The 25,464-nt window shown below is 41.5% G+C and overlaps 1 protein-coding gene across 1 annotated transcript; it reads left to right on the top strand.

Annotated features, from left to right (window-relative positions):
* Window positions 1-269: 269 nt before the first annotated feature.
* TMEM26 (transmembrane protein 26) lies at window positions 270-21,955 on the top strand. The gene is made up of 6 exons (XM_073354918.1): window positions 270-573; window positions 7,719-7,797; window positions 17,092-17,208; window positions 17,727-17,947; window positions 19,059-19,135; window positions 21,384-21,955. The coding sequence occupies exons 1-6, from the start codon at window positions 383-385 to the stop codon at window positions 21,797-21,799; spliced, it is 1,101 nt and encodes a 366-aa protein (XP_073211019.1). The 5' UTR covers window positions 270-382; the 3' UTR covers window positions 21,800-21,955.
* Window positions 21,956-25,464: the final 3,509 nt, after the last annotated feature.

The following is a 25,464-nucleotide window of genomic DNA, read 5'->3' as shown; positions in this document are numbered from 1 at the left end:
ATGAAAAAAACCCATCAGATGCAAATCTATAACTTTTCTAGTCACTGACTGGAGGATGGGGGTGGAGGGGAGAAAGGAATCCTTTATGTGCCTGTGACTCAATGAGATCAGCCAGTGCTGTGTGGAGTCCTGCATTGGACAGCACTATAATTTAAAAGCCTGGTTTTGATTTTTTTTAAAGAGTTTTCAGGAAGTCTGGGGGAGGGGCAATGCAGGTTTTTTTTATTATACTGGGCCCCTTTGTCGAGATGGAACAAGAGGAAATGTCTATTTGCTTGTGGTGCATACACATATCAGCTATTCCCAGGGAAACTTCCCATCGCCTGTAAAAGGCACTGGGCCCCCGCAGTACTGGGAGAGGGGGTGGGGGGGCCAGCTGAGAATGGAGCTGCTGGTGCTGCTCAATGCCCTGGTTACAAGGCTGCTCTTTGTTCTACACTCTCTGATCGGGGTTTGGAGGGTGACTGAAGTGAAGAAGGAACCCAAGTTCTGGCTGCTGGCATTGCTCAACCTCCTCCTGTGCCTGGAAACTGGGCTCACCCTCAAGTTTAAGCAAGGCAAAGGCTACAAATGGTGAGCATATCCCTTTGGCTCCTTCAGGGTGTCTTTTGGCTCTTTGCATATACACTTATTGCAGATCTGAGGCTCACTGTAGCTGGGTTGCTATTTTATTTCAGAGCTGGGACTCACTTTAGCTCTGCTACATAAGCTGTTCTTGCTTTGTCTGTGTTGAGATTTCAGAAATATTTGCATCAATTACTACAGTAGGTTTGTAGATGGGATTTGGGGGGGCAGTAGGGTTCTGGACAAGCCACTGCAAAATCCCAATGAGCTTTTTAAAAGGGTAGTTTGCATCAGGCTCTTTGGAGATCAAACTTTTCTCAGGGAAAGCATTGGAAAATGTGAGAGTTTCATGCAAGGCATTTTTGTTCTAGTGCTGCTGATCTAGAGTGCTGAAATAGCTAGGAAGAAAAACTACATAACTCCTTTAGATTTTGCTATAATCTGCACAGATAGAAAATCTGGGTGCTTTGTGAGCAACAGCTTGTCAGGTAGCAACTGTGCATAGGGCAAAAATCCCAGAGAAAGCAGGCTGCTCCATGCTATATTTCCAGCAACCTCCTCCTTCTGCTAGTCTCACTGATAGCCAGAGTTTTCCTGGAACATTATTCCTCATCAGTGCTGGCTGCAACAATGATTACCCTGAACTGACAATCAACAAATAAAGATGTGTACAAGCCACTGGCTTGGTATGCTGTAGATTCTGCTCAGTATTTCAGTTTCTAATCGGTCTGAAGTTAAATATGGGAGCTACTGCATTGAAAATGTTTCAATATAAATGAATGTGGGTGAGAGACAAAGATTCCTTAAAAACATACCACATTTTGCCCAAGGACGAGGGTTTTACATGTGTTTAGAAAGTGCTCACACAAACAGGATTACTTTGCTTCTGTCCATATCCCATGTGATTCATTAATCTAAAGCAGGGGTGGGCAAACTTTTTGGCCCGAGGGCCACATCTGGATGGGGAAATTGCATGTAGGGCTGGAGCAGGGGGTTGGAGTGTGGAAGCGGTGTGCAGGAAGGGGCTCAAGGCAAGGGGTTGGGGCAGAGGAGGGGTACGGGGTGTATGAGGGTGTGCAGAGTGTGGGAGGGGGCTCAGGGCAGGGGGTTCGGGTGCAGGAGGGATGCGGGCTCTGGCCTGGTGCCGCTTACCTGGAGCGGCTCCAGGGTGGCAGCAGTGCATACCGGGGCCAGGGCAGGCTCCCTGCCTGCTCTGGCCCAGCACCAGTCCCGGAAGAGGACAGCACCACATCCCTGTGCCTCCTGTGGTAAGGCAGGGCAGAGGGCTCCACACGCTGCCCTCGCCTGTGAGTACCTTCCCCGAAGCTCCCATTGGCTGTGGTTCCCCATTCCCGGCCAATGGGAGCTGTGGGGGGCGGTGCCTGCAGGCGAGGGCAGCACGCAAAGCCCTCTGCCCCTCTCCTCCCGCCCCCAGGGCCACAGGGACGTGGTGCCAGCCGCTTCCAGGAGTGCTGTTGGCCCATGGGGCCATAAGGGTGGCAATCCCTGACAGGCTGGATTCGGCCTGTGGGCTGTAGTTTGCCCACCCCTGATCTAAAGAGTGAGCCAAATCAACAGCTCTATATAAGCAGAGGTAAAGTTTTTGCATCTGCCAGTATTATAGATCTTCCGTTTGTAGAAACTCAAGCCACATGTCCCTGAAAGTAAACAAACAGGTAAAAAAAGAGAGATAGTTTTATGATAATAAATGCTGACACCATTGTGTGAAATGTTATAAAAGTCCAAAATATTATTGTGAGGCAAGCCACAAAATTTTCACAGTCTAAACTCAAATATCCTCCTAGTACTAACGCGTCTTGTACTTTTTAAATAATGCAGTAACTGTTTAGTAATTATAGGAATCAAAATACATGTTTATTATAAAGAAGCAGTGTCAGAACATCCTATTTTTGTCAACATCAGCAGCTATGCAGAGGAATATTTTGCACATCTGTTTTCAGAAAATTCAAAGAATAGTTTTAGCTGTGCAAATAAGTTCGGATTCAACAGAGGTCAGTAAAAAGTCTTGAAAACAAATTTACTCAGGAGCTAGAGCAATCCTGCAGAAATGTTTTTTAAAAACTGGACCCAATCCTGCACTCTGTGACTTCACTGGGAGTAAGATCAAGCCTGATAACAAGAAGGTGTCTAGATATTTCTTTTTCTTTCTACCAGGGAGGTGCTCGACCCCTGCTCCATTCCAGGCTCGCCCCCACTCCACCCCTTCCTCCAAGCCCCAACCCCGCCTCACCTTGCCCCGCCCCACCCCTGCCTTTTCCCACCCCCTCCTCCGAGTGCGCCCCATCCCTGCTTCTCCCCATCCCTCCCAGTGCCTCCTGCACACTGCGAAACAACTGATTGCAGTGGGCCGGAAGCACTGGGGGGAACGGGGAAGAGTTGATCAGTGGGGCCCCCAGCAGGTGGGAAGCACAGCAGGAGGGGGGAAGCTTGGCTGCCACTGGGTGCTAAACACCCGCTAATTTTTTTCCATGGGTGCTCCAGCCCTAGAGCACCCATGGAGTCGGTGCCTATGCCACTAACACTCTCTTTTTGTCCTATGACTGCAGAGGTGTTAATGGACCGCTTTACCTAAACAGTCCCTTAGAATATCCGCTAACTGCCTATGCCAAACACTCTGCTCCACCTTGCATTTAGCTGTGTCACTGAGAGTACCTTTCCCAGATCTGAAGAGCAGCTCTCTGTGGCTCAAAAGCTTGTTTCTCTCACCAACAGAAATTGGTCCAATAAAAGATATTATCTCATCCACCTTGTCTTACAGGAAAGATAGGTAGCCATCATGTCTCTGGTTAAGATTGTCAAATATACTAGTTGTTTTCCATTTTATACCCGCTTCATGTTTCTAGGATGGAAATTAGAACTACTTCACTCTCAAGATATGACTACACTTCCATCAGTCTTCTAGCTGCATCTATACCAGGGATTAAGTTGACCTAACGACAGTGCTTGGAGCGCAATATTTTTCCCAGCCCTGAGGGACATAGCTAGGTTTATCTATTTAAGTGTAGACCAGGCCTTATTTTGCTCTCTTCTGAAATGATCTAACTTTAAAAAAAATTGAATCAATGACATTGAAATGAAGTAAAAAAATAAATACATTTAAAAAACCAAGGAGTAACTGGGTAGTTTTGAAGGCAGTAGCATTGGGCGTTTGATTGAGCCATTTTATGGCAGTTCAGAAAACTGGTACTTTTCTCTGGCAGCTCTCTTGCTCCAGAAAATAAACTTTAGTTTAGCCCCTATGCCCAAAATCTTTAGCCCTTATAGCTGCAAAAATAATCCTTCTAACTTTTAAAATGTAAATTAGTGGAGTGATGTCTGCAGAAATCCTGAAACAATAGCTCTGCTCGTCTCAATCTGTGTTAACTATGAAATCTAACCATGATTATTTAAGTGAGAACATTGTTAACTATTTCACTGCTGACCAAAGCATCAAAGAAAAAAAAAGGTTTCAGAGTAACAGCCGTGTTAGTCTGTATTCGCAAAAAGAAAAGGAGTACTTGTGGCACCTTAGAGACTAACCAATTTATTTGGAACTGGTCATATTGTGAAGATCTGCACACAATCTCATTTTGATGTCACAAGGGGGTAGAGCTCAGACTGTGGGTGGAGCAGCTGGACTGACTGCAAGCCAAAAAACTGAGCAGCTGTAGCAAGACCACTTAAATTGCAGAGCAACAGAAGGTGAGGGGCTGTCACCACAAAATCAATTTGAGCGAAAAAAGGCTGCATTAGGGAAATACCTTAACAAAAGTGTAGTAGAGGGGCTAATGTTTCCTATTATATCTTTAATTTTGCTGTCACATCATCATGGAGAAAAGATAGTTAAGGCTGTTTCAAGCAGTTTCATGTGACTTCAGAATTTAGTAATCAGGAGTAATGATAACCAAGTAAGTTTCCTCAGGCTTCTCCTTCACCCATGAAGTCAAGGGGAGTTTTGTCATTAATTTTAATGGGAGTAGGATTAGATTCCTAGGGTTGGAATCAGTGCCCCCGGAAGTCAATGAAAAGACTCCAATCCCTTCATGAGGCTTTGGATCAGGCTCATTCAAAACAACAACGTTGGACCTAACTCCTGGTCCAAAAAATGACTATGAAGAAAGTATTGACTTGCATTTTACTGGGAAACCGTAGCAACAAACACAAGAACCAAAAAAAGGGAGAAGTGTGCGTAGATGGTATGATAAAATTCCTCAGCGTTCTTGGAAAACATGGCCAGTTCAAGAAGCTGAATGCCACAAGTGTCATCAAAGCAAGCAGAGGTGACACAAAGTGATAGAGAAAACAGAGAGATCCACAACAAGAAAAGGAGAATTTGTGGCACCTTAGAGACTAACATTTATTTGAGCATAAGCTTTCGTGAGCTACAGCTCACTTCATCGGATGCATTCAGTGGAAAATACAGTGGGGAGATTTATATACATAGAGAACATGAAACAATGGGTGTTACCATACACATTGTAACGAGAGTGATCACTTAAGGTGAACTATTACCAGCAGGAGAGCGGGGTGGGGGGTGGAAAACCTTTTGTAGTGATAAATGAAGCTGGGCCATTTCCAGCAGTTGACAAGAACGTCTGAGGAACAGTGGGGAGTGGAGGCGGGGGGGGGGGATGGGAATAAACATGGGGAAATAGTTTTAACTTTGTGTAATGACCCATGCACTCCCAGTCTCTATTCAAGCCTAAGTTAATTGTATCCAGTTTGCAAATTAATTCCAATTCAGCAGTCTCTCGTTGGAGTCTGTTTTTGAAGGTTTTTTGTTGAAGAATTGCAACTTTTAGGTCTGTAATCGAGTGACCAAAGAGATTGAATTGTTCTGCAACTGGTTTTTGAATAAGTCTTGACGTCTGATTTGTGTCCATTTATTCTTTGACATAGAGACTATCCGGTTTGACCAATGTACATGGCAGAGGGGCATTGCTGGCACATGATGGAATATATCACATTGGCAGATGTGCAGGTGAACGAGCCTCTGATAGTGTGGCTGATGTGATTAGGTCCTATGATGGTGTCCCCTGAAGAGATATGTGGACAGTTGGCAACGGGCTTTGTTGCAAGGTTAGGTTCCTGGGTTAGTGGTTCTGTTGTGTGGTTGCTGGTGAGTATTTGCTTCAGGTTGGGGGGCTGTCTGTAAGCAAGGACTGGCCTGTCTCCCAAGATCTGTGAGAGTGATGGGTTGTCCTTCAGGATAGGTTGTAGATCCTCGATGATGCGTTGGAGAGGTTTTAGTTGGGGGCTGAAGGTGATGGCTAGCGGCGTTCTGTTATTTTCTTCGTTGAGCCTGTCCTGTAGTAGGTAACTTCTGGGTACTCTTCTGGCTCTGTCAACCTGTTTCTTCACTTCAGCAGGTGGGTATTGTAGTTGTAAGAATGCTTGATAGAGATCTTGTAGGTGTTTTTCTCTGTCTGAGGGGTTGGAGCAAATGCGGTTGTATCTTAGAGCTTGGCTGTAGACAATGGATCGTGTGGTGTGGTCTGGATGAAAGCTGGAGGCATGTCGGTAAGTATAGCGGTCAGTAGGTTTCCGGTATAGGGTGGTGTTTGTCACCATCACTTATTAGCACCATAGTGTCCAGGAAGTGGATCTCTTGTGTGGACTGGTCCAGGCTGAGGTTGATGGTGGGATGGAAATTGTTGAAATCATGGTGGAATTCCTCAAGGCCTTCTTTTCCATGGGTCCAGATGATGAAGATGTCACCAATATAGCGCAAGTAGAGTAGGGGCATTAGGGGACGAGAGCTGAAGAAGTGTCGTTCTAAGTCAGCCATAAAAATGTTGGCATACTGTGGGGCCATGCGGGTACCCATAGCAGTGCCGCTGGTTTGAAGGTATACATTGTCCCCAAATGTGCAATAGTTATGGGTGAGGACAAAGTCACAAAGTTCAGCCGCCAGGTTTGCCGTGACATTATCGGGGGTACTGTTCCTGATGGCTTGTAGTCCAACTTTGTTTGGAATGTTGGTGTAGAGGGCTTCTACATCCATAGTGGCCAGGATGGTCTTTTCAGGAAGATGACCGATGGATTGTAGTTTCTTCAGGAAGTCAGTGGTGTCTCAAAGATAGCTGGGAGTGCTAGTAGCGTAGGGCCTGAGGAGGGAGTCTACATAGCCAGACAATCCTGCTGTCAAGGTGCCAATGCCTGGGATGATGGGGTGTCCAGGATTTCCAGGTTTATGGATCTTGGATAGCAGATAGAATACCCCTGGAACCCCGACCGGATTTGTGCGGATTTGTTTTTGTGCTTTTTCAGGGAGTTTCTTGAGCAAATGGTGTAGGTGAGATCAGAGGTAATGGCTTGTAGAAAGTGGTGTTGGAGAGCTGCCTAGCAGCCTCTTGTTCATATTCCGACCTATTCATGATGAGGACAGCACCTCCTTTGTCAGCCTTTTTGATTATGATGTCAGAGTTGTTTCTGAGGCTGTGGATGGCATTGTGTTCTGCACGGCTGAGGTTATGGGGCAAGTGATGCTGCTTTTCCACAATTTCAGCCTGTGCCCGCAGAAGCACTCTATGTAGATGTAACAAACAAGGTTACAGAACTTTCAGTGTGAGTGACATGCATATCTGGCCAGTGTCTTTATAAACAGTTTTAGTCCATGTTAAAGGTTTCTTTGGGGAGGACACATTTGTTTTGGTTCAGGATATTTCTACCCTTGTACTTACACAGGTGTAAAAGTAGTTTGAGATCAGAGTCCGTGTGTAACTCAGTGGAGTGACTCCTGATTTACACCAATGGTTGAGATCAGAAAGAGGGCCTTCAGCAAGAGATTTTTATATACCCACTTCCATGCAGAACTGAGTGGGCAAAATACATGAATTAAAAGAGAAACTTTCATTTTGTTTTTGAAAAAGGTTTTTAAACAAACCTAATCTTTGAGAAGTTTACTAGTAAACCAGTATTAAGACATACATGTATTGATTGCCTTAGGAATTCAGTGAGAATGGCAGCTGTTAAAGTGTTGGTTGCAGTTACCCCTCCCTTTTGTATTCCATATGGCAGAACTCACAAAACACTTATTAAATACAGTTCACACTGAAAAGTAACATTCTGAATGTTCCACTCAGAAAATGGTAGGATATATGTGGTGCTCATACAGTGTTGTAACCTAAGCTATCTTTTCGTTTTCTTCACAGGTTTTCTCCAGCAATATTTTTATATCTGATTAGCACAGTACCATCATTATGGCTACTGGAAACTCATCGTGAAACTCAGGTATTTCTTGTGGTCCTTGAAGGAAATATCTGGAAACTGATTCCTTTATTCATAGTCTGCCAGGTCTTATTCCTATTCTTCATTCCATTCTCTGGAGACTCTACCAATCCAGCTCCAACTCTAGTAACATCTTTTGGTAATGTTGAATTGGCAGCACTTCATTACATTTGATTTAATGAAACTCACTACTTGCCAGGCTGACTGAGACCAATCTCTTTGGTATTCTGCTGATGGGAATGGGACTGGAAGTATCAAGATAAATGATATACAGCCATGCACCTCTAGGTTACTGGTCTGAACCCAACTTAGGCTGGCAATGGCGTTACTGTCAGATAGCTGCTTGGTGGCTTAGGTAAAATACAGTACTGGTTCCAGTCCAGTTCTTAGCAGACAGATACCATGGTCCCACCTAAGTCAAGGTTGAGGCATATTTGCCCACTATTGTTAGGAAGATTACATAGTCACTGCCAACCCTGTACTCCTGATGGATGATATTCACCCCCTTTGTCCCACTTTATCCCTATTTGAGGGTTTAAGTAGTTAAGTGATGCATAGGCCTCCTGCTGGCCCTCTGACCAGAGATGTACTGACTTCTGTGCTTTCTGATTAAATAATGGAGCCAGTCTCCAGAGCTACTACACATGTGATGAAGCAGACAGGGACAGGGCCTGCCTGCAGGAAAGCTGGATTCTAGTCCTAGCTCTGCTGTTGATTCCCTTTGTGACTTTTGGAAAGCCACTTTTATCTATGCTTTATTTTCTCTTTTTAAAAAAAGATACTTATACTTACCCCTTTTTGTAAAACATTTTGAAATCCCTGGATTAAAGGTGTTCTATTAAGGCTGAGTCCTCTTGTTATTCATGAGGATTATGAGAACGTTCCATTTCAAGAGTGGAATCCTCAGCTGCACCAAGGAAGAGCTAGGGGTAGTTGTGAGTGGGTGGGGGAAGCTGCAAATGAGTCAACTGCAGCTTTCCAATCCTAAAGCCAATTCTATGCCAGCTCCAGCCCTAGTCAGTATAGTTCAGAGCAGCATTAAGGTTCCCTCTTATCTTTGATGCACCCCCTATGCCAGGTAGGGGGGAACAACAGAGCATAGAACAAGGCTAAATCAGCCAGCTCTTAATCAGCTGATGATTCCTCAGTGTTGGATGATTGTCATCTCCCCACTTAGAGCATATTTAAGTCCCCTTAGCACTGCCAGAGTGGCACAATGGGGCTTAGCATGGATCAGGATTTAGCCCCAAGGGTTGCATTAGAACTTCCTCAGAAGAGCCTGAGAGGATCGTTAACAGAAAGCAATAGAAAGAAAATGAATAAGTTTGATTAATCAAATACAGAGCCTCATTTTCTCCTCTGAAACATTTAGATCAGAGAAACATTATCAAATATTCAAAATTGCATTTGCACTGAGATTGCCTGAGGCTCTTTCTAAACACAGAAGCAAGAATTTATTGTCTTCATGTTTGGCACATCTTCCTAAACATTTGTGAACAGGTAAAGTGGATATTGAGAACATTTGTAATTGTTAACTCTGGGCTAAGAAACAGGCTAATTCTGTAGTCAAAGGCAGGAGATTATGTCCCAGAATGATGTTACAACATGGCATACTTTATATTTTATTGATATACTGCTCCTCTGAATTAAAGTGGGAGTATATCAAGTAAATAGTTCAGGTTATTCTTGAAGAGAAGGGTAGAGGATTCTGAAAGTACATATGACCTAATGGATTCAAACCAAGACCTCAGGGAAGGACATCAGTCTTGTTAATAATTAGGTCAAAATGTAGCACCGAGTCACAAGTACTACTCTTTATAATAAAATATCTTGTGCCTTTTCTTAATAAAAGGATCAAGACCAGGCAATTGTGCAACAACTATAGCACATTTATTGAATACACAATAAAAAGGTTTTGTGGTAACTGAGGCAGTAAATACTATTAAAGATTTTGCTCTCAGATTGAATCCCTGAAAGTAAACATTAGCCCTTCCCCCCCAAAAAGTGGTAATTATTTAGGGCATAATTTAATATGTACTCCCCTACCACTGAAGGGCATGCAAGTTCTGCTTCCATAAGTATCACAGGAATGATCATAACTAATATATATACACACACACACACACACACACACGTGTATATATATCAGATATGTGAAATATCGACAGTGCCTTATATTATTTAAAGCTGCGGTTCTCAAACTTTTTTTTTCCCCCACTGACCACTTGAAAATTGCTGAGGGTCATGGCAGACCACTTAATGATCTTTCCAAATGTTGTTTGAACCATTAGTTAACTATTGTAAAGCGCTTTGGATAAAAGTGCTACATATATTTTAAAAAAAACCTTAATAATAGATGTTTTTTGTTCTAGAAATAAAAGCCCACAACTCATATTTTAATATCAGTAGTCTTACCTGTCTAATGCGATGGATGTGCCCTCTCTTCCCCGTCACGGCAGCCACAGAGCTGAGGCTGGGAAGGAGGAGGGTCTCTCCCTCTCTCCCCCACCACAGCAGCCCATGAGCTGAGGCTGGGAAGGAGGGGGGCCTCTCCCCCAGCAGTCACAGCCCTGGAGCTGGGGAAAGTTGCCTCTTTCTCTGGCCGCTGCAGCCCTGCACACCCCAAATTCCCCCCACCCCCTCTTCTCACCCCACTGCCCCCTCTTCCCTCCCAAGGCCACCACCTCACCTTATATGTGTCTTCTCCAGGGTCCAGGCACCTAATTAGTGGAGCCACACCTGCGAGCACTATTCTTTTGTGTGCAGCCGTCCAGGCATGCACCTTATAGGGAACTATCTGCAGAACACCTGAATGGAGCTCACCGACCACAGTTTGAGGACCTCTGATTTTAAAACATGTTGGGATGCACTTTTTTAATAGAGGGTTATGGTATAAAGTCAGATTGAACTATGTTGAGTAAAAATAATTAGTCAGTAAAATCAGTGAATTAAATAGCAAGGTAGAAAACTGACAAATTTTATAATCTGTAAAAACACAGATTTGAGACATTCCTGTTTTCTTCCTAAAGCTTAAGGTCCCAATTGAGCAAGCCACATTAGAATGTGTTTAAGTGCTGTGCTGAATAGAGAATGACTTAAGTATATGCTTAACTTTATACACATGCTTCAATGCTTTGAATCAGGCTCACAGAGAGCTCACTCATACTCCACGTGTACTTGAGCAACAGCCAGGTTAAAGGTAAATTTCCATTCAGTACAAAAGAAGTTACAAGATGTGCCAACCAAATATTTATTTTAAACAACCCTAAACAGTTTAAGAAGCAACCAAAATCCACCCCACGGACAGAACTAGTGCTTTGTACTACATATGGGCAAAGTTTTGTGGATGAATGTGTTTATTAAAAAACACAGCTTTAGGATGACAAACTATTTGCAAATTTGGGTAGAATATGGCAAATAATTTCAGATGAAAAAAATGAAGTGTCAAAACATTTTGTTTTAGCTTTTTTGATATGAAACATTTTCACTTTTCATTTTGAAGTGATATTTCAGTAGAAGTTTAGCTAGATTTATCTTTAAGAAGGGGTAAAAAACACCCAAAATCTAAACAAAAGAAAAATGTAATTTGGGGTTTTTTTGTTGTGGCAAGAAAAAAAATCTAAAAGTTCAATTTTGAGTTAACCTGAAATGAATTTTTTATTTTGGATTTTTCAGTTTGGCCACCAAACTAAAAAAACAATTGTTTGCTCTGCTCTGCTCTGTATATTTAAGTATGATTTTAATGCTAGATCCAACTTGATATATCATCCTACTAATAAAGTAAATGTTTGTTTTTTCATCACTTGCCCTGACATTTTTGCGGGAGACAAAAGACTATATTTAAACAAGTGTCCTCTCCTTATGTCATGGGTAGGGCCCTATCAAATTCATGGCCATGAAAAACTCATCGTGGACCATGAAATCTGGTCTTTTGTGTACTTTTACCCTTTACTATACAGCTTTCACAGGGGAGACCAGCATTTCTCAAACTGGGGGTCCTGACCCAAAAGGAGTTGCAGGGCGGGAGGGAGGGGGAAGGAGGAGTCGCATGATTATTGTAGGGCGGTCATGGTATTGCCATCCTTACTTCTGCACTAGTGCACTGCCTTCAGCGCTGGGTGGCCGGAGAGTGGCAGCTGCTGGCCAGGCACCCAGCTCTAAAGGCAGCACAGAAGTAATGGTGGCAATACCCCGACGCACCCCTCCAATAACCTTGCAACCCCCCCCCACCACCACAACCCTCTTTTGGGTCAGGACCCCTATAATTACAACACCATGAAATTTCAGATTTAAATATTTGAAATCATGAAATTTGCAATTTTTCAAAATCCTATGACCTTGAAATTGACCAAAATGGACCATGAATTTGGTAGGGCCCTAGTCACGGTCCAGCTTCTCTTCACGTTTAATCCTGCAAGCAAGTCATAGTGCAGAATTGGCAGCATCACATGTATTTCCATAGCAGCAGACTATGAGGGTCTCCAGCATCAACTTCATTCTTTACAGTATAGCCCCATAGGTGCGTCTGTTGCTTCAGGGGGCCCAATCCTGTGAGGTACTGAGCACTCCCTTGGAGTTTTCAAAACTCTCAACTCCCACAGAAGTCAGTGGCAATTGAGGGTACTCTGCCCCTTGAGGCAGTGGGTCCAGAATAGAGTTGGTCAAATGACACTGTGAAAAGTTTATTAGTTGGCCCTTAATTCCATTTGCAAACTGTTTGCAATCCCAAAAGGAATTTTCTGAATTAGTCTATAGGGTTTTCACAATCTGTAGCAATTACTCCTTGCAGTATTAAAATCTAGAATTTGGCCTATAACTGATCATGATATGGTTTCTGTCCTTGATTGGATCACTTAATGTTTATAAATACAGTAGAACCTCAGAGTTATGAACTGACCGGTCAACCACACACCTCATTTGGAACTGGAAGTACATAATCAGGCAGCAGCGAGACCAAAAAAAGAAGCAGCAGCAAATATAGTACAGTACTGTGTTAAATGTAAACTACTAAAATAATAAAGGGAAAGCAGCATTTTTCTTCTGCATAGTAAAGTTCAAAGCTGTATTAAGTCAACGTTCAGTTGTAAACTTTTGAAAGAACAACCATAACGTTTTGTTCAGAGTTACAAACAACCTCCATTCCCGAGGTGTTCGTAACTCTCAGGTTTGACTGTAGGAAAAACATGTGAAGAAATCATAGGGATGTTGAATCTCATTTTAGGAAGAAAAAAAGTAGGAAATAAGTTAGCCAAAGAAGTTTGAGGATTTTAAAAATTTCTTCCTATCCTTTTTTGCACAATAAAGAGAATTACATCTAGCTACGTATATAGATCCAATACTGAAAAATAGTTTAGTTCCTTCCTGACAAAGAAGGAAAGATGTAAGCCAGATTTATTCACTGCCTGCCAGGCTTTACATTCAATTTTCTTTTTCCTGACATTTCACCAATTGCAGCAGGAGTTTCCCACTAAATAAGTGTCATATTCCCACTAAATAATTGCATGTATATAGTGGATAGATGGGCTGGGCGAATAGCTCTAGTGCCAATGCTCCCATTCACGCTTGTACGTACTTTGTAAAATGAACAGCTCTTCCCCAAACTTCCATGTGAACACACACCAGTTTCGTAAATATTCCCAGAGAACTGAGCTAGAACAAGACACAAATGTAATTGAATCAAATCAGGACTCAGACTAAATGAACATGTTAACAAATATATGTGTCCACTATTTGCTCACATCTAGTCCAGAATAAGGACTAAGGAGTGCAAGTCAGGGCAGAATTCTTCAGAAGGAGAAGTCCAGCACTGCGGGAGAAAAGCTCACATTAAAACACAAATAGCTTTAGAAATAGAAAGAGGGACCCAGATAGATACGGACAGAGTAAGTTGCTTTTGCATGTATGGTCTCCGTTTCCTCATCCCTACCCCAATATGACAGTTCTCACCTTGCTCACCAGGCTGCAGTTTGATGGTGCCAGGAGCTGCTGAGATACCTGCTAGGGTGGGGGAGAGGGAGGAGCTCTCTCAAGTGGGAACAGCTGAGGCACTGTTCCACATGTTCCCTCTCCTTTTCCTCTCCACTTTCCTTCACTGTGGTGGGGCTGCTGCTGCTTCTTATCCTCCCATCACTTCCTTCCACCTTCTGCATCTGAGTGCAACTTTGGCAGTTCTAGTGCCATAGATAAATTAAAAATAGTCTGATTCAAGCTCCCTGTAACCCAGTGGGTTGCCTGGGCATTGACCCTGAGCACAGTCACGCATAGTGGGGTTAGCCTCTATGTCCTGCATAGTTTGTGGCTCCTACCCCAAGTGGGAGGAAGGAAGTGTGTTGTGACTCTGGTTTCTAGTCACCATTCCTTGGCAAGCTTGAGGGTGTAGAGGGGGCATGGCCTTCACACTCACCCTCAGGTTATAGTCCCACCCAGGCCAGTGGTGTCTGTTGAGATGTGTACTGAAACAACCCTCCCGGGTACATTGGAGTCATTAACCCAATTAGACAATAGCTTTAAATAAAATTGCAGCCTCCTCATTTAACCACATTGTGTTCGTGTTTCATTGTTTTGTTCATGTCACATGTCCACAGTAATGCCTCTGTCTACCTTCCGTCTCATAAGATACAAAACATTCATGGTTCTTTTCCCTTGTTTATGTTAAACTCTCTCCCTGTGAAACTCCCCACCCCCATCCCACCACAAATAACCCAAACAGCTAACCTAAGAGCTTTTTTCTGAATTTCCAGGTTATTGGGGAAGGGGCTCTATTTACAGCTTTTGTCCACAATTACTGCACAGTGGTACCTGAGGTGCTTCACTTATGCTTCATTCTCAGTAAAGGGGAAAAGTGGAACCTCAAATTCAGGTATTTTTTCGAAGATGTTGCCTTTGTACTAGCATGTAGATCCCTAGCACTCCCTGGAAAACTGTCTGTTTGGTGCAGAAAAAGTTATGGTGGGATTCTTATTTAGGCACCTAACTTCCATTAAAATCAATGGGAGTTAGGTGCCTACTGTACATACCTTTGTGAATCCCACTCTTAACTCCTATACTGATGCGATGAGCATGCTAGAAAACCATCGTCCAGGCCTGTCTGGCAGAAATATGATGGGATTAAAGTCTTCAATAACTGAGGAGTTTGATTTTCTAATTAGCTTTGTTTTTGAGTAGAATGAAATGAGATGCTTAGGGATTGTTAGGAAGATAGATTTTTAAAATCATATCCAATCTGCTCCAGGGACAATAATAAGAGTCACTGAATATCTGCTCCCTGCATCACAGTAGTTTCTTTAATCACCGCAGCCCCATGCAATGAGGATTTGTTTACTGAAGTTCAGTAACTTCAAGGTTTTTTTGCCTTCATTACATTCTGTCAGAGCTGTATGTACTCAAAGAGTGCAAAGAGGTGCTTTTCTGCTCTAAGGGGATACACAGCAGCACATAGCTTTGTTTCTTAATTAGTCCTGACATTTCACCAATTACAGCAGGAGTTTCCTTGGAAGATAGAAATAAATAGCCTCTTGCCAGAAAAAATGGTTTATCTTTTCTTCCTCTGAGGGATCTTATGGAAGGAGAAATGAAACAACCAGAATAATTACAGACAGGTCCCCTGGATAAGAGAAAGTTGTCTTGAAAATAGTCTCTTCCCCCCTCCCCCCCGCAAAAGCATAGGCCACACCTGTCTTCAGATTAGAATGCAGCTGTCAGCCTTAACCCTGATTTACCTTCTAATCAGAGGGAGCCTGACTGGATATTTTTGGAACCATTGGTGGCATATTACAGAGAGCTACAGCATATTGCATTATGAAGTGAAATCAAAACTTTACAGAGGTTTCCCTACCATATAGCAAATGGTGTTGAGTCCAGTTCTAGAGTGAAATTCACCTCAGCACTAGACCCATGCACCACTTAAGTCTTCAAAATGGGGAATGCTGTGTTAGCCCCCTGAACAATGGAAGAATTTCACCGTTAGTGAACAGATATTTTTCTACATACCCAATGATTTTGGGGTAAATAAAAAATTCCTAATTCAGTAAAAAGTCTTTTTTTCTACCCATTGCAGACACCCAGAAATCATCTATCCTTCTAAGATAACGCTGGATTTTGCACCCATGCATAGAAGGTGGTCATATGTTGTATCAAACTAGGTTGTAAGGTGTCATTTTTGCAGTATTTGGATGCTCTCCTGGACAATGAAACTACAGAGAATGGAGCCAAATTTTGCTTACACTGGTGTAAATCTGAAGTAATACTACTGACATCAGTTACATTACTCCAGATGTAAAGTAGTGCAAATGAGCAGAACTGGACCAATAAAGTTAGGCACACAAACCCACTAAGATCATGCAAATCCTATATCAGACATATTTGATTCTGCTAAAATATACTGGCAGTTACTAGAAAATTCAACACCACATACAATATAGAAAATCTACAATACTCTGTTTTACAAAACTGGGTAGTAATTTAGGGGCTCCCTAGCAGGTCCCTTCAAACTTATGTGAATTATGAAATAAATGAACTAATAGGATGGCACTATTGATAATCACAGAGAAAGCCACAGAACTCATAGCCCTAAAGGGAAAATGATAGTTGTACTGAAACCCCTTCCCTTTCTAAATGATATTGCATTGGAGTTTTCTGATGCAGAAAGAGAAAATGGTCAGGCTTATAGTACACAAGGGGACGGGGGGAAAGCTACCAGTGGTTGTGGCAGTAAATGGATACCTGTCATTTTTCTCTTGTTTCTAATATGTTTATTAAAATATGCTAATAAAAAGGCAGTTGACTAGATTCTGAACAAAAATGTTTACTGTACTACTAGAACTCTGCTGCAGTGTCTGGATCCTACACTCATACTGTATTTACTAATCCAGCAAGTCAGAGTCAAACTTCAGAAGTAAAACTAAGTGCAGTACAGTGTTGGCATTACATAGTATTTTAATACATGAATAGGTAGAACCACAGGCTCTCTCAGAACTAGTTGGCTTGGAATTCACAGCACACCATCACAGGAGGTTGGGCTTCAGGAGTGACATCCATTGTGGGCTTGCTGAGACTGGGATCAACATGTAAATGAGGCTCAAGTTCTGCAAATGGGGTGAGCAAGTGGCATATTACAGTTTGCTGCTGGAGTATAATGCAAGTACGGCTAAGGCAACAGGAATGGGAAATTGGGAGATTAAATGTTGGAATGGAAGGAAGGAGATGTCTGTCTAGGATGAAGTTGTTGGGTGAAAATTCAAGAATTCTCCTCCAGCCCCATGATGTTTTCTGAGTGTATGATGTTTTTGTTTATTGTAGTTTTGCAATAATGAAACTGAACAAACATGGGAGAATATCGGCAACAGAGAAGACTTCAATCAATTAAAAGAGAGCACTCCCAAAAATGAGGGAGCAGATCATCACATAATTGAGTCGGTGGGATACCTTTCTCTACTCAATCTATAGACCTTATGATATATAGGGGCACAGAGATAAGATAGCACTTTTTGGGTCTATGTAGTGAACCTTGCACAGGACAGTTTTGCAAAGTGGTGTGATGAAAATTGTCATCTATAAAAAGCCATTGGTGTAGATGGTGCTTGTTCTCTAAATGCTGTTGCTAGGATTGGTCTGAGTCTGAAGGGATTTCCTTCCTCCCCAAGAATGACAAAATTGAGTTCAACAATTTTGGAGTTACAGTGGAGCAAAGTATAACAGTTAAGTGAACAATGAGACAAGGGAAGAAAAAGAAAGATAAATCAACTCGGTCTGGCAGTCCATTGAGTGAGTCACACCAGCAGCATGAACAGGTTTGCTTTAATTCTGCTTGAAGAAAGAGCTAACATGATCAATTGAATTGAAGGTGCATTCAGTGGAGATAAGTTTTTATAGCTAGACCATCTCATGTTCCTATTGTTACAGTATTTTTCTTGTTGTTTTGGTCTTTGCAATAGGCTAGAGTTTTTGTCTCCCAGCTCTCCACAGTGTGCGAAACTGTATGGACGCTAGGACTCCACCAGACTTTTCTACTACTACTAATAATAGGGAGATGGCTTCTTCCCATTGGCGGTGAAATCACCCGTGATCAGTTGTCCCAGCTGCTGCTTATGTTTGTGGGAACTGCAGCAGACATACTTGAATTCACTAGCGAGACTTTGGAAGTAGAAAATGTAAGGTAAGTAATATTTCCTGAAGTACATCATTTGTATCCAAGGTTATACTGAAGACTTTCTTGTTCCATTTCAAGTTTTGTAATCCGTGTGAATTTGGGGTTGCTGCAACTGGATTATTCAGAGATGTCAAGAGATGGTTACTGTCTAGGACTTTTTATCTTCTTCTGCGCCTCCATGGAGGTGACAAGTAGCTCCCATCCGCTTCATAGGACGTTATTCATAATGAAACATGTCACATTCATCAAAAGGAAAAGACTCAAACAACCAGGAAAATGGAGTAACTAACACATACTGTTTACAACACATACAATTAGAGCTACTCCAACTATTTATTACAAACAGAGCCTCTCCTTTGGTTAGTGATTTGTTCACAAGCTAATCTTGATTGTCTTGTAAATCAGATACTTTTCAGACTGTATGTTGTTTGCAAACAGTTTGCCGTGGCTATTCATTATCCAAGTTGCATGTTTGGTTACCTGATATGGTTTCCTCCCTGAGTGGGTGACAAGGTTTTAAAATAGGAGAGGAGAGAGTAATCTGCTTCCAATGTGAATTTTCAGATGAATAATAATTAACATGATTTAGAAACATCTTCAGAGATACTCACTTATCTGAATTTTCATAAAGAATGTGACCCCACAGATAATGGGGAACTGAACTTGGCACTTTTGTCCCTGAAAATATCCATACATTATTCTTTTTTCACTATTCAACTAAGCTGTACCTGTAACAGAAAACTTATTTAACAGCAGGGCAGGCTCTCCCTACATAACAAAGATGGTTCAAGCTCAACGAAGATGTGAAATCACCAGAAGGGTAGGGCATCTTCTCCTCATTGAGCCTCAGAATTTATTTCCATACTCTGATCACTCTTGAGTTTTAACTCTGAGGTTTGGTCTAAATCACACAGCTCAAGCAGGTGGAAAATGCAAACCAACTGTAGGGATTCCCACCAGGAGTTGCCCCAGGTTTCTCCAGAATTCCACTGGAATGACGCATGAACCCACTAGCTGTACTGTTGGGCTCCAAATCCTTTTAAAAGTGACAGTGTTCTAAATAGTTTGGGGGTTCATTTAATTAGTTACTCACTTTTTTTTGTTTGTTTGTTTTTAGGCATAACCATGCTCTTGTTTATGCAATTCTTTGTGTATGGACTTGGAGTATGTTGCAGTTTCCACTTGATCTTGCAGGTTAGTATCAGCAAAACAGCTTTTTCAGAGATGAGCATGTCTCAGGACTGTGCACACTTACAGCATTATGTGAATGAAAGTAAATACCACTGCCAAAGACTATGCTGTGGGCTTTTGGTCGGCATTTCACATCACAGAGACAATGATGCGTTATTCGAAGGAAGCTCAGCATCAGCATAGAAAAATAAGTATGCTTTCTTTTGAAGGAAGATTTATTTCAAGCTGAACTGTGATCTCTTTAATATACACTGTTTGTTTCCAGGCAAACTGGAATTGCTGCTGAATGTGTTAAATAGGAGCACCTGCTGTGATTGTGTCATTATAATGGAAAAATTGACACAACCTTAACTATAAACCCGGGGGCTAGAGCCACTCCTGGAACTAGGCTGGCTCCCACTGGGGTAGACGATGGCAAAGAGCCCCTGAGTTGGGATGTCCTCTTCTTAACATGAGGCCGGCATAGCCCATAAAGTGGATATGGTTGACTGAGAAAAGGGCATGGCCAGACACTCCCCAACTTGGTGGCTCCAGTCCACAGAGCTTCTCTGGAAACCATAAAAGTATTACGCTGCTCATCCTTGGCTTGAACACCAGGGAAAGGAGGTAGTAGAAACATCACAAGTGGTCCTACCTCAGGGTGATTTTATCCTCTTGCAGAGAGGGCTTTTCTGGTGCAGGGAGGCATAATGGACATCTCCCTATATCAGCATCTATTATTCTGACCCCTCTTTTCTGGGAGTTTACAATTCAGCTGCATCTCATGTATACCATCAGCTCAAGCAGGAATTATTTTCAACAGGTTTTTATATAAAATTGATAAAATAGCTCAATCAGTTTTTTCTTCTGGGACTTTTTCTGAAGCCATTTTCTTACAAAGGATATTAGGCTTTTTTAAATATTAAGGTTGAGGCAATATTTCCATGTTTTAATTTTTCATTTTAGCAGCTCGATGCTACAGATTGATGCAGGAGCTTTTAAGATGTGTCACATTCAGATTTGCAGATACAGATTTGCTAACAATGTATTCTTTCAAAAATAAATACCACTCTAGTTCAAGAAAGCATTCAAATACCTTTAAAGGATCGTAGCATTAATTTAAATGAAGCAACATGTATGCCAGGTTTTTCCTTGTCATTGCTATTCTGTTTCTTTCCCTACATTTCACAGTGGAAAATTAAAGGAAAGAGTATATGTATGCTCTTTAAAATATTTACCATATGTGACAACTCTATTTAAGAAGGTAAGTTTGTAATGATCACACCTCTGTACAGCTGTTTGAGTGAGACACAAAAATTTTACTTTTTACGGCTGCACCACTGTGCTTTGTAACAAAGGGCTATGTCAGTGCTGCACATGACATTCAGCTGCATCAAGGCAGGGTGATTCAAGATGATGATGCACAAGTGCATAGAAAATTCAGCAACTGCATGCAGAAACTTTTGTTTCTCTAATGAATTCAAATGAAATGCTCCGCTGCTCTAAGAGGTTTGCTTTCCATTCTTGACCGAATTATTTACATCCAAAGAGACAAACAATACAGTTCTTCTACGGAATGTGTCATGATTTATGATACTAATTAAATCTAAAAATTATGCAGTCTAAACAAAATAACCTAATTTCAGCGGTAAGTTTTTCATGTTAGACAACCATATTTATCATGAGTGACCCCTAGATATTATCTTGCCTTGCAGGTGCAATATCACTGTAAGCATTTTAAGTTAGCTAGCGAGACGTTTTCATCAGGTTAAGGAAGACTCGTGCATACAAGTTAAGATATACCCATGTGATTTAGTACCCATAAAACCAGAAATGGATAGCAATGACTAGAGTCATTCATACTGTTTGTAAGCACTGTACATACCTCCCATCCTGTATATCCTAACCCTAACCTACAAGGCCAGCTGTGTGAGCCATGTGCCATCACTGAAAGGAGGTTACTGGTCATACCAAATCTGTATGGTGGGTGTGTGATGTGGACAAGTGTCCAACAAGGACGGAGTGAGACCATATTGTTTTCAAGCCCTATTCAGCAAAGCACTTAAGTGTATACTTAACTGTAAGTACATTCTTAAGAGGGAAGTGCATGCTTTGCTGTATCAAGCCCTGGGCATACTTTATTTTGAACCTGGACCTGCAGGGTTGATAGTTTAGTGCACTAATAATCTACTCTACCTCTGAGCTGCCCTTTCAGCCTTTCATGTCTAGGTTTCAGAGTGCTACATTAACACAGCATGTCTTTTATTTACAGTGCAACATATTGGCTGTAAACTATCTGTGTCATCTACGAGAGTCCCCACTTTACTGCTGTGCAGACACAGTGCAGACCTGTGGAACATTGGAATCAGCCTCTTCATACAAGATGGCCCTTTCCTCGTTTTACGTTTGATACTGATGAGCTATTTTAAAGTAATCAATCAGATGCTGGTGTTTTTCACAGCTAAGAATATCTTAGTTGTGATGTTACAACTGTACCGTCTAATAGTGCTATCGTTAGACTTCCGTGCTTCTCTGCAGTATCCACCAAGCAGCCGGATAGGAGGAGTGAGCTGCTGCCCATGTGAGCCTAATGATACCACTCTCCCACCCAGCAACTCGGATACTGATATGAGAGAATGCACTGCTATTCCTCTGGAGGATTCGCCAGTCCCATCAGAATATCAGTGAACTCAACTGTTTATTCACTGCAACACCGTCTGTTTCCTGTGGCCTTTTGGAAGGGTTTGGCCTGTTTGTATTATCGTGGTTCTTACTCATCTCCCTTCCACCACAAAATGAAGTTTTGTTCTAAAAACCAGAAGACTTTGAAGCGATGTCACAGAAAGGAGAACTTTTTGATCCTGTTGATTTGCGGGGGTGGGGGGTGGGGGGGTTCTACTACATCCTTATTATATTTATCCAGCGGGATTAGGTAGGTGTAGTTTATAGAACTACAAGATTTGAAGTTGTATGTGATGCATTAACAAACTTGGTTACTGTCTTTGGAGGCATTATGTTAAAGAATGTGCTCAGATGTATTTGTGCAGAAGGACAGACATATCAGGACAGTTACCTGAAATTGGGGAGCCTGTAACTTTGCTTCAGTTGACAGGCTGTAAAAACAGTGTGGTGAATGATATATCACAGAATTACTTCAGCAATGGCAATTGCATAGGAGTGTAAGTTGAATGGAAATAATGTGTTTCTGCTGTCACTATGACATCAAAACATTGTCCTTTCAGTGAATGTAGGAACAACTGTTTTAGAAGTTACCTCACTATTGGCTTGATTCAGTGAAAGCACCAATGACATGGAGTAGCACACAGAACCATGGAAGTCCTTTCTCAGTGGTTTTTGGGGCTTGCCTGGTACCAAATCTAAAACATTTTTAATCTGGCCTTACAGTTCACTATAGTGAAGGATGTTTCTGCCATGAGCCATATTCTATAGAGGTGCTTATCTTTCTATTACAATTAGAGATGGTCAAAATAATGAAAAAATGTCACAAAATACTTAAGTTTTTTCCATTTCACAGTGTTTGAAAGTGAGCTAGTACATCAAATGTCTTTTTTGAATTGCAATTGTTATGACTTTACTCAAGCATGTAGTCCCATTTAAAGCAATGGGATTGTTTGTAGAAGACAAGCAAAAGGACTTTGGCTCTCAGTTTGCATTTTATAAAGTGCCTAAACTCTGATGTATCCAATTCAGAGGCTATCTGGTCTACTGAGTATCTGAGCATCATTTTAAAAAAGTCTGAAAAAAAATATATGTTCACCAGTGCAGAGGCTTCTGCGGAAGTTCAGTAGTGAATAACATGAGGTCACTTCTCACCTAAACATATGTTACACCAATGTAACTCCACTGATTTGATTGGATTTATTCCTGATTTACACAGGTGTAATGGGATTTGAGAATCAGAGCGATGATTCCAAAAACCTGGCTAAATAACTATATTTGCACACAAATAGTAGGTGCTTTTACAACTTTCCATATTTTGAAAAGTTAATTAAATTTAAAAACATTAACAAAATGTATGAAATTTAACATGACCCAACAGATATAGTTTTCTCAACTGAAAATTTCCAGTTAAATCTTCTCATGTAATCTTTTGTGGTCTGAAAGATTAATCTGTTTATAGAAGTTAGGAATACATGAAAATTTTAGAAAAAAACCCGAGAATTTTCCCTTCGTAACAGGCATACACTAGCTTATTATTATAGGGTCATTTATGAGTGCTGACATGATTTTAATTATTTTTAAAGGAAAAAAAGATTTGAATAATTTGTTTAAAAAACCGCAAAACATATTTTTGTTTATATTTGTGAGGTTTGTAGTGCTCATGACAATGAGGACCTGTGTTACCATGATATTTGCTCAATGCTGGATCAGGACTTTAGGTGATCTAAGAAGAGCGTGCCCAGGCATACTGCAAGCAGGAAGTCTTTCACAGTTCCTTTCCATTCAGGACAGTGCACTTCAGTAATAACCTGCAGCACCTCCTGCTCTTTTAATCTTGGGCCTCTTTTCAGTAGAAAGTGCCATTCGTTAATTGAGGGGTTTTCATGATGTTGGCATATGGAGACTAGGCCACAGCTTGCTCTGGGATTTTAATTCAGGTTTAATGGTAAAAAGCTAGAGCACTGCTGCTGCTAACCAGCTGTTCTCTCTAAAATCTTCAGCACTGAGGTGAATTTCGAATCAGTTGCTTAGATTGTATTTTGCCCTTTTGACTTAAGACTAGACCGTTCACATTCCTTTTGAAACTTTTTCCAGTTCATTGTTATACACAGGAATTAAAATATTGATGTTAAATGCATGCGTTAATTAATCTGTAATGTACAGATTTTACAGTGGCATCATCTCAGATTCATTAGTGCAATGACAAACAGCATGACTTGTGTTTTTAACTCATGATCTACGTGAGTAGGCTCAGTTAGCAACAAATTATCTACTGGGCTACTGGCCTGTAGCAGATCCCAGGGCCTCCAGGGGTTATCAGACACAGAGCCTAGTTAATATCAGGATTATTCTGTGGTAGTAGTAATCTTTCTGCTCATCAGTTGTCTCCTTTCAAGTCCTGGCAAAACTCACATTGACTTAAAAAGGATTTGGGGCCTTCAAGCTACCCCTCTTATGGCCTGATCCCAACCCTGTTAACTTTACCTGACTCACAGGTCCTTTTCTCACACTGGCCTCGGGCTATAGTAGAGATGTGTCCTCTAATGCCGCCTCTCCTCTTGGCAAGGCAAAAAGAGAGTCTAAAAAGACAAACAAGGCACTTAAAAGATGAGCTGTCTATCTTCCTATTTGCGGTTGAACATGGTTAGCAGCAGAATAATTACATTGGCTTGTACAATTCAATAATGGGCCATGGAGAGAGAGATTTAAAAATTTATATTAGTCTGAGTATTTGGCCATGGTAATAGATCTTATTTGCAAGAATCCTCCGTTTCCCTCTGCCAGTTTCTTACCAGACAAATGAGAGGTTTTTCCAGCAGCCTTTGAGTCAGCTGATCTCTCTCTGAATCTGCCAGCTGGGTGGGGAGAAATACTGCATCATACTGCAGCCTTGCACAGATTTTTGCATCATGGAAGTGGTAGACTATATTTTCTTGAAGATAAGCCAGTCTCTGTGGCATATCTGAAGAACAGTAGGTGTAATGTTTTCTATTCAGGAAAAGCTACAGCTATCCTTTCATACTTGGAAAATGAGCCTTTTAAAATGGCAAGGGTTCAGAAAATTCTCCCTAGCTACTGTTCTTTCCTGAGTCAGCAGCATTTTATTACATTGCCTCTTAGAATATGTATCTAACCATTTACAGTTATTTATACAGTTGTTCCCAGTGCTGTCCTTTGGTTATTCTATATAGTTATCTTTACTGCCTCCTTCTTCCTTTGCTGAAATTTATTCCTCTTTCTTTTGACACTGGCTCAAATAAGCTTGTAGCTCCTGAGCCTTTAAAAAGTCATGATTGTAAAGTGTATTGAAACCTGGTTCTACTTGTTTCTGTTGGTATTTGTAAAGTACTGTTCTCTGGAAATCGGTGGAAATGGAGGAAAATGTATAATTACTTTTTTAAAAATTCCCAAGTGTACTTTGCAAATAAAATGCAGTTACCTCAGCGAGAGCTGCCAGTTTATTATGTGAGAGCCAACGACATATGTATTTCCATTAATGATATCTTCCATGTGCTGTTTTTCTTTTCCACTCATGCTAAATTAATTATTTAGACCAGATTCTGATCTCAATCATATCAGTGTAAATCATGTGCAGTAATAGTGAATTCTGTGCTATGTAGGTTCTTATACCACCCTCATCATTGTAGCATCTGAGCACCTAAGTGAAGTCA

This window comes from Lepidochelys kempii, chromosome 7 (genome assembly GCF_965140265.1).
Source record: "Lepidochelys kempii isolate rLepKem1 chromosome 7, rLepKem1.hap2, whole genome shotgun sequence".
Lineage (NCBI taxonomy): Eukaryota > Metazoa > Chordata > Testudines > Cheloniidae > Lepidochelys > Lepidochelys kempii.
The sequence above is the reverse complement of the archived record's forward strand: the minus strand, read 5'-3'. Positions and strand labels throughout refer to the sequence as shown.

What these genes read in the sequence shown, in the direction of transcription:
- TMEM26 (XM_073354918.1), top strand. Translation starts at nt 383, where the DNA reads ATGGAGCTGCTGGTGCTGCTCAATGCCCTGGTTACAAGGCTGCTCTTT. An exon ending in AAACTCATCGTGAAACTCAG is followed by an intron (nt 7,798 to 17,091) that starts GTATTTCTTGTG and finishes TGTTTATTGTAG; the next exon opens with TTTTGCAATAATGAAACTGA. An exon ending in TTGGAAGTAGAAAATGTAAG is followed by an intron (nt 17,948 to 19,058) that starts GTAAGTAATATT and finishes GTTTGTTTTTAG; the next exon opens with GCATAACCATGCTCTTGTTT.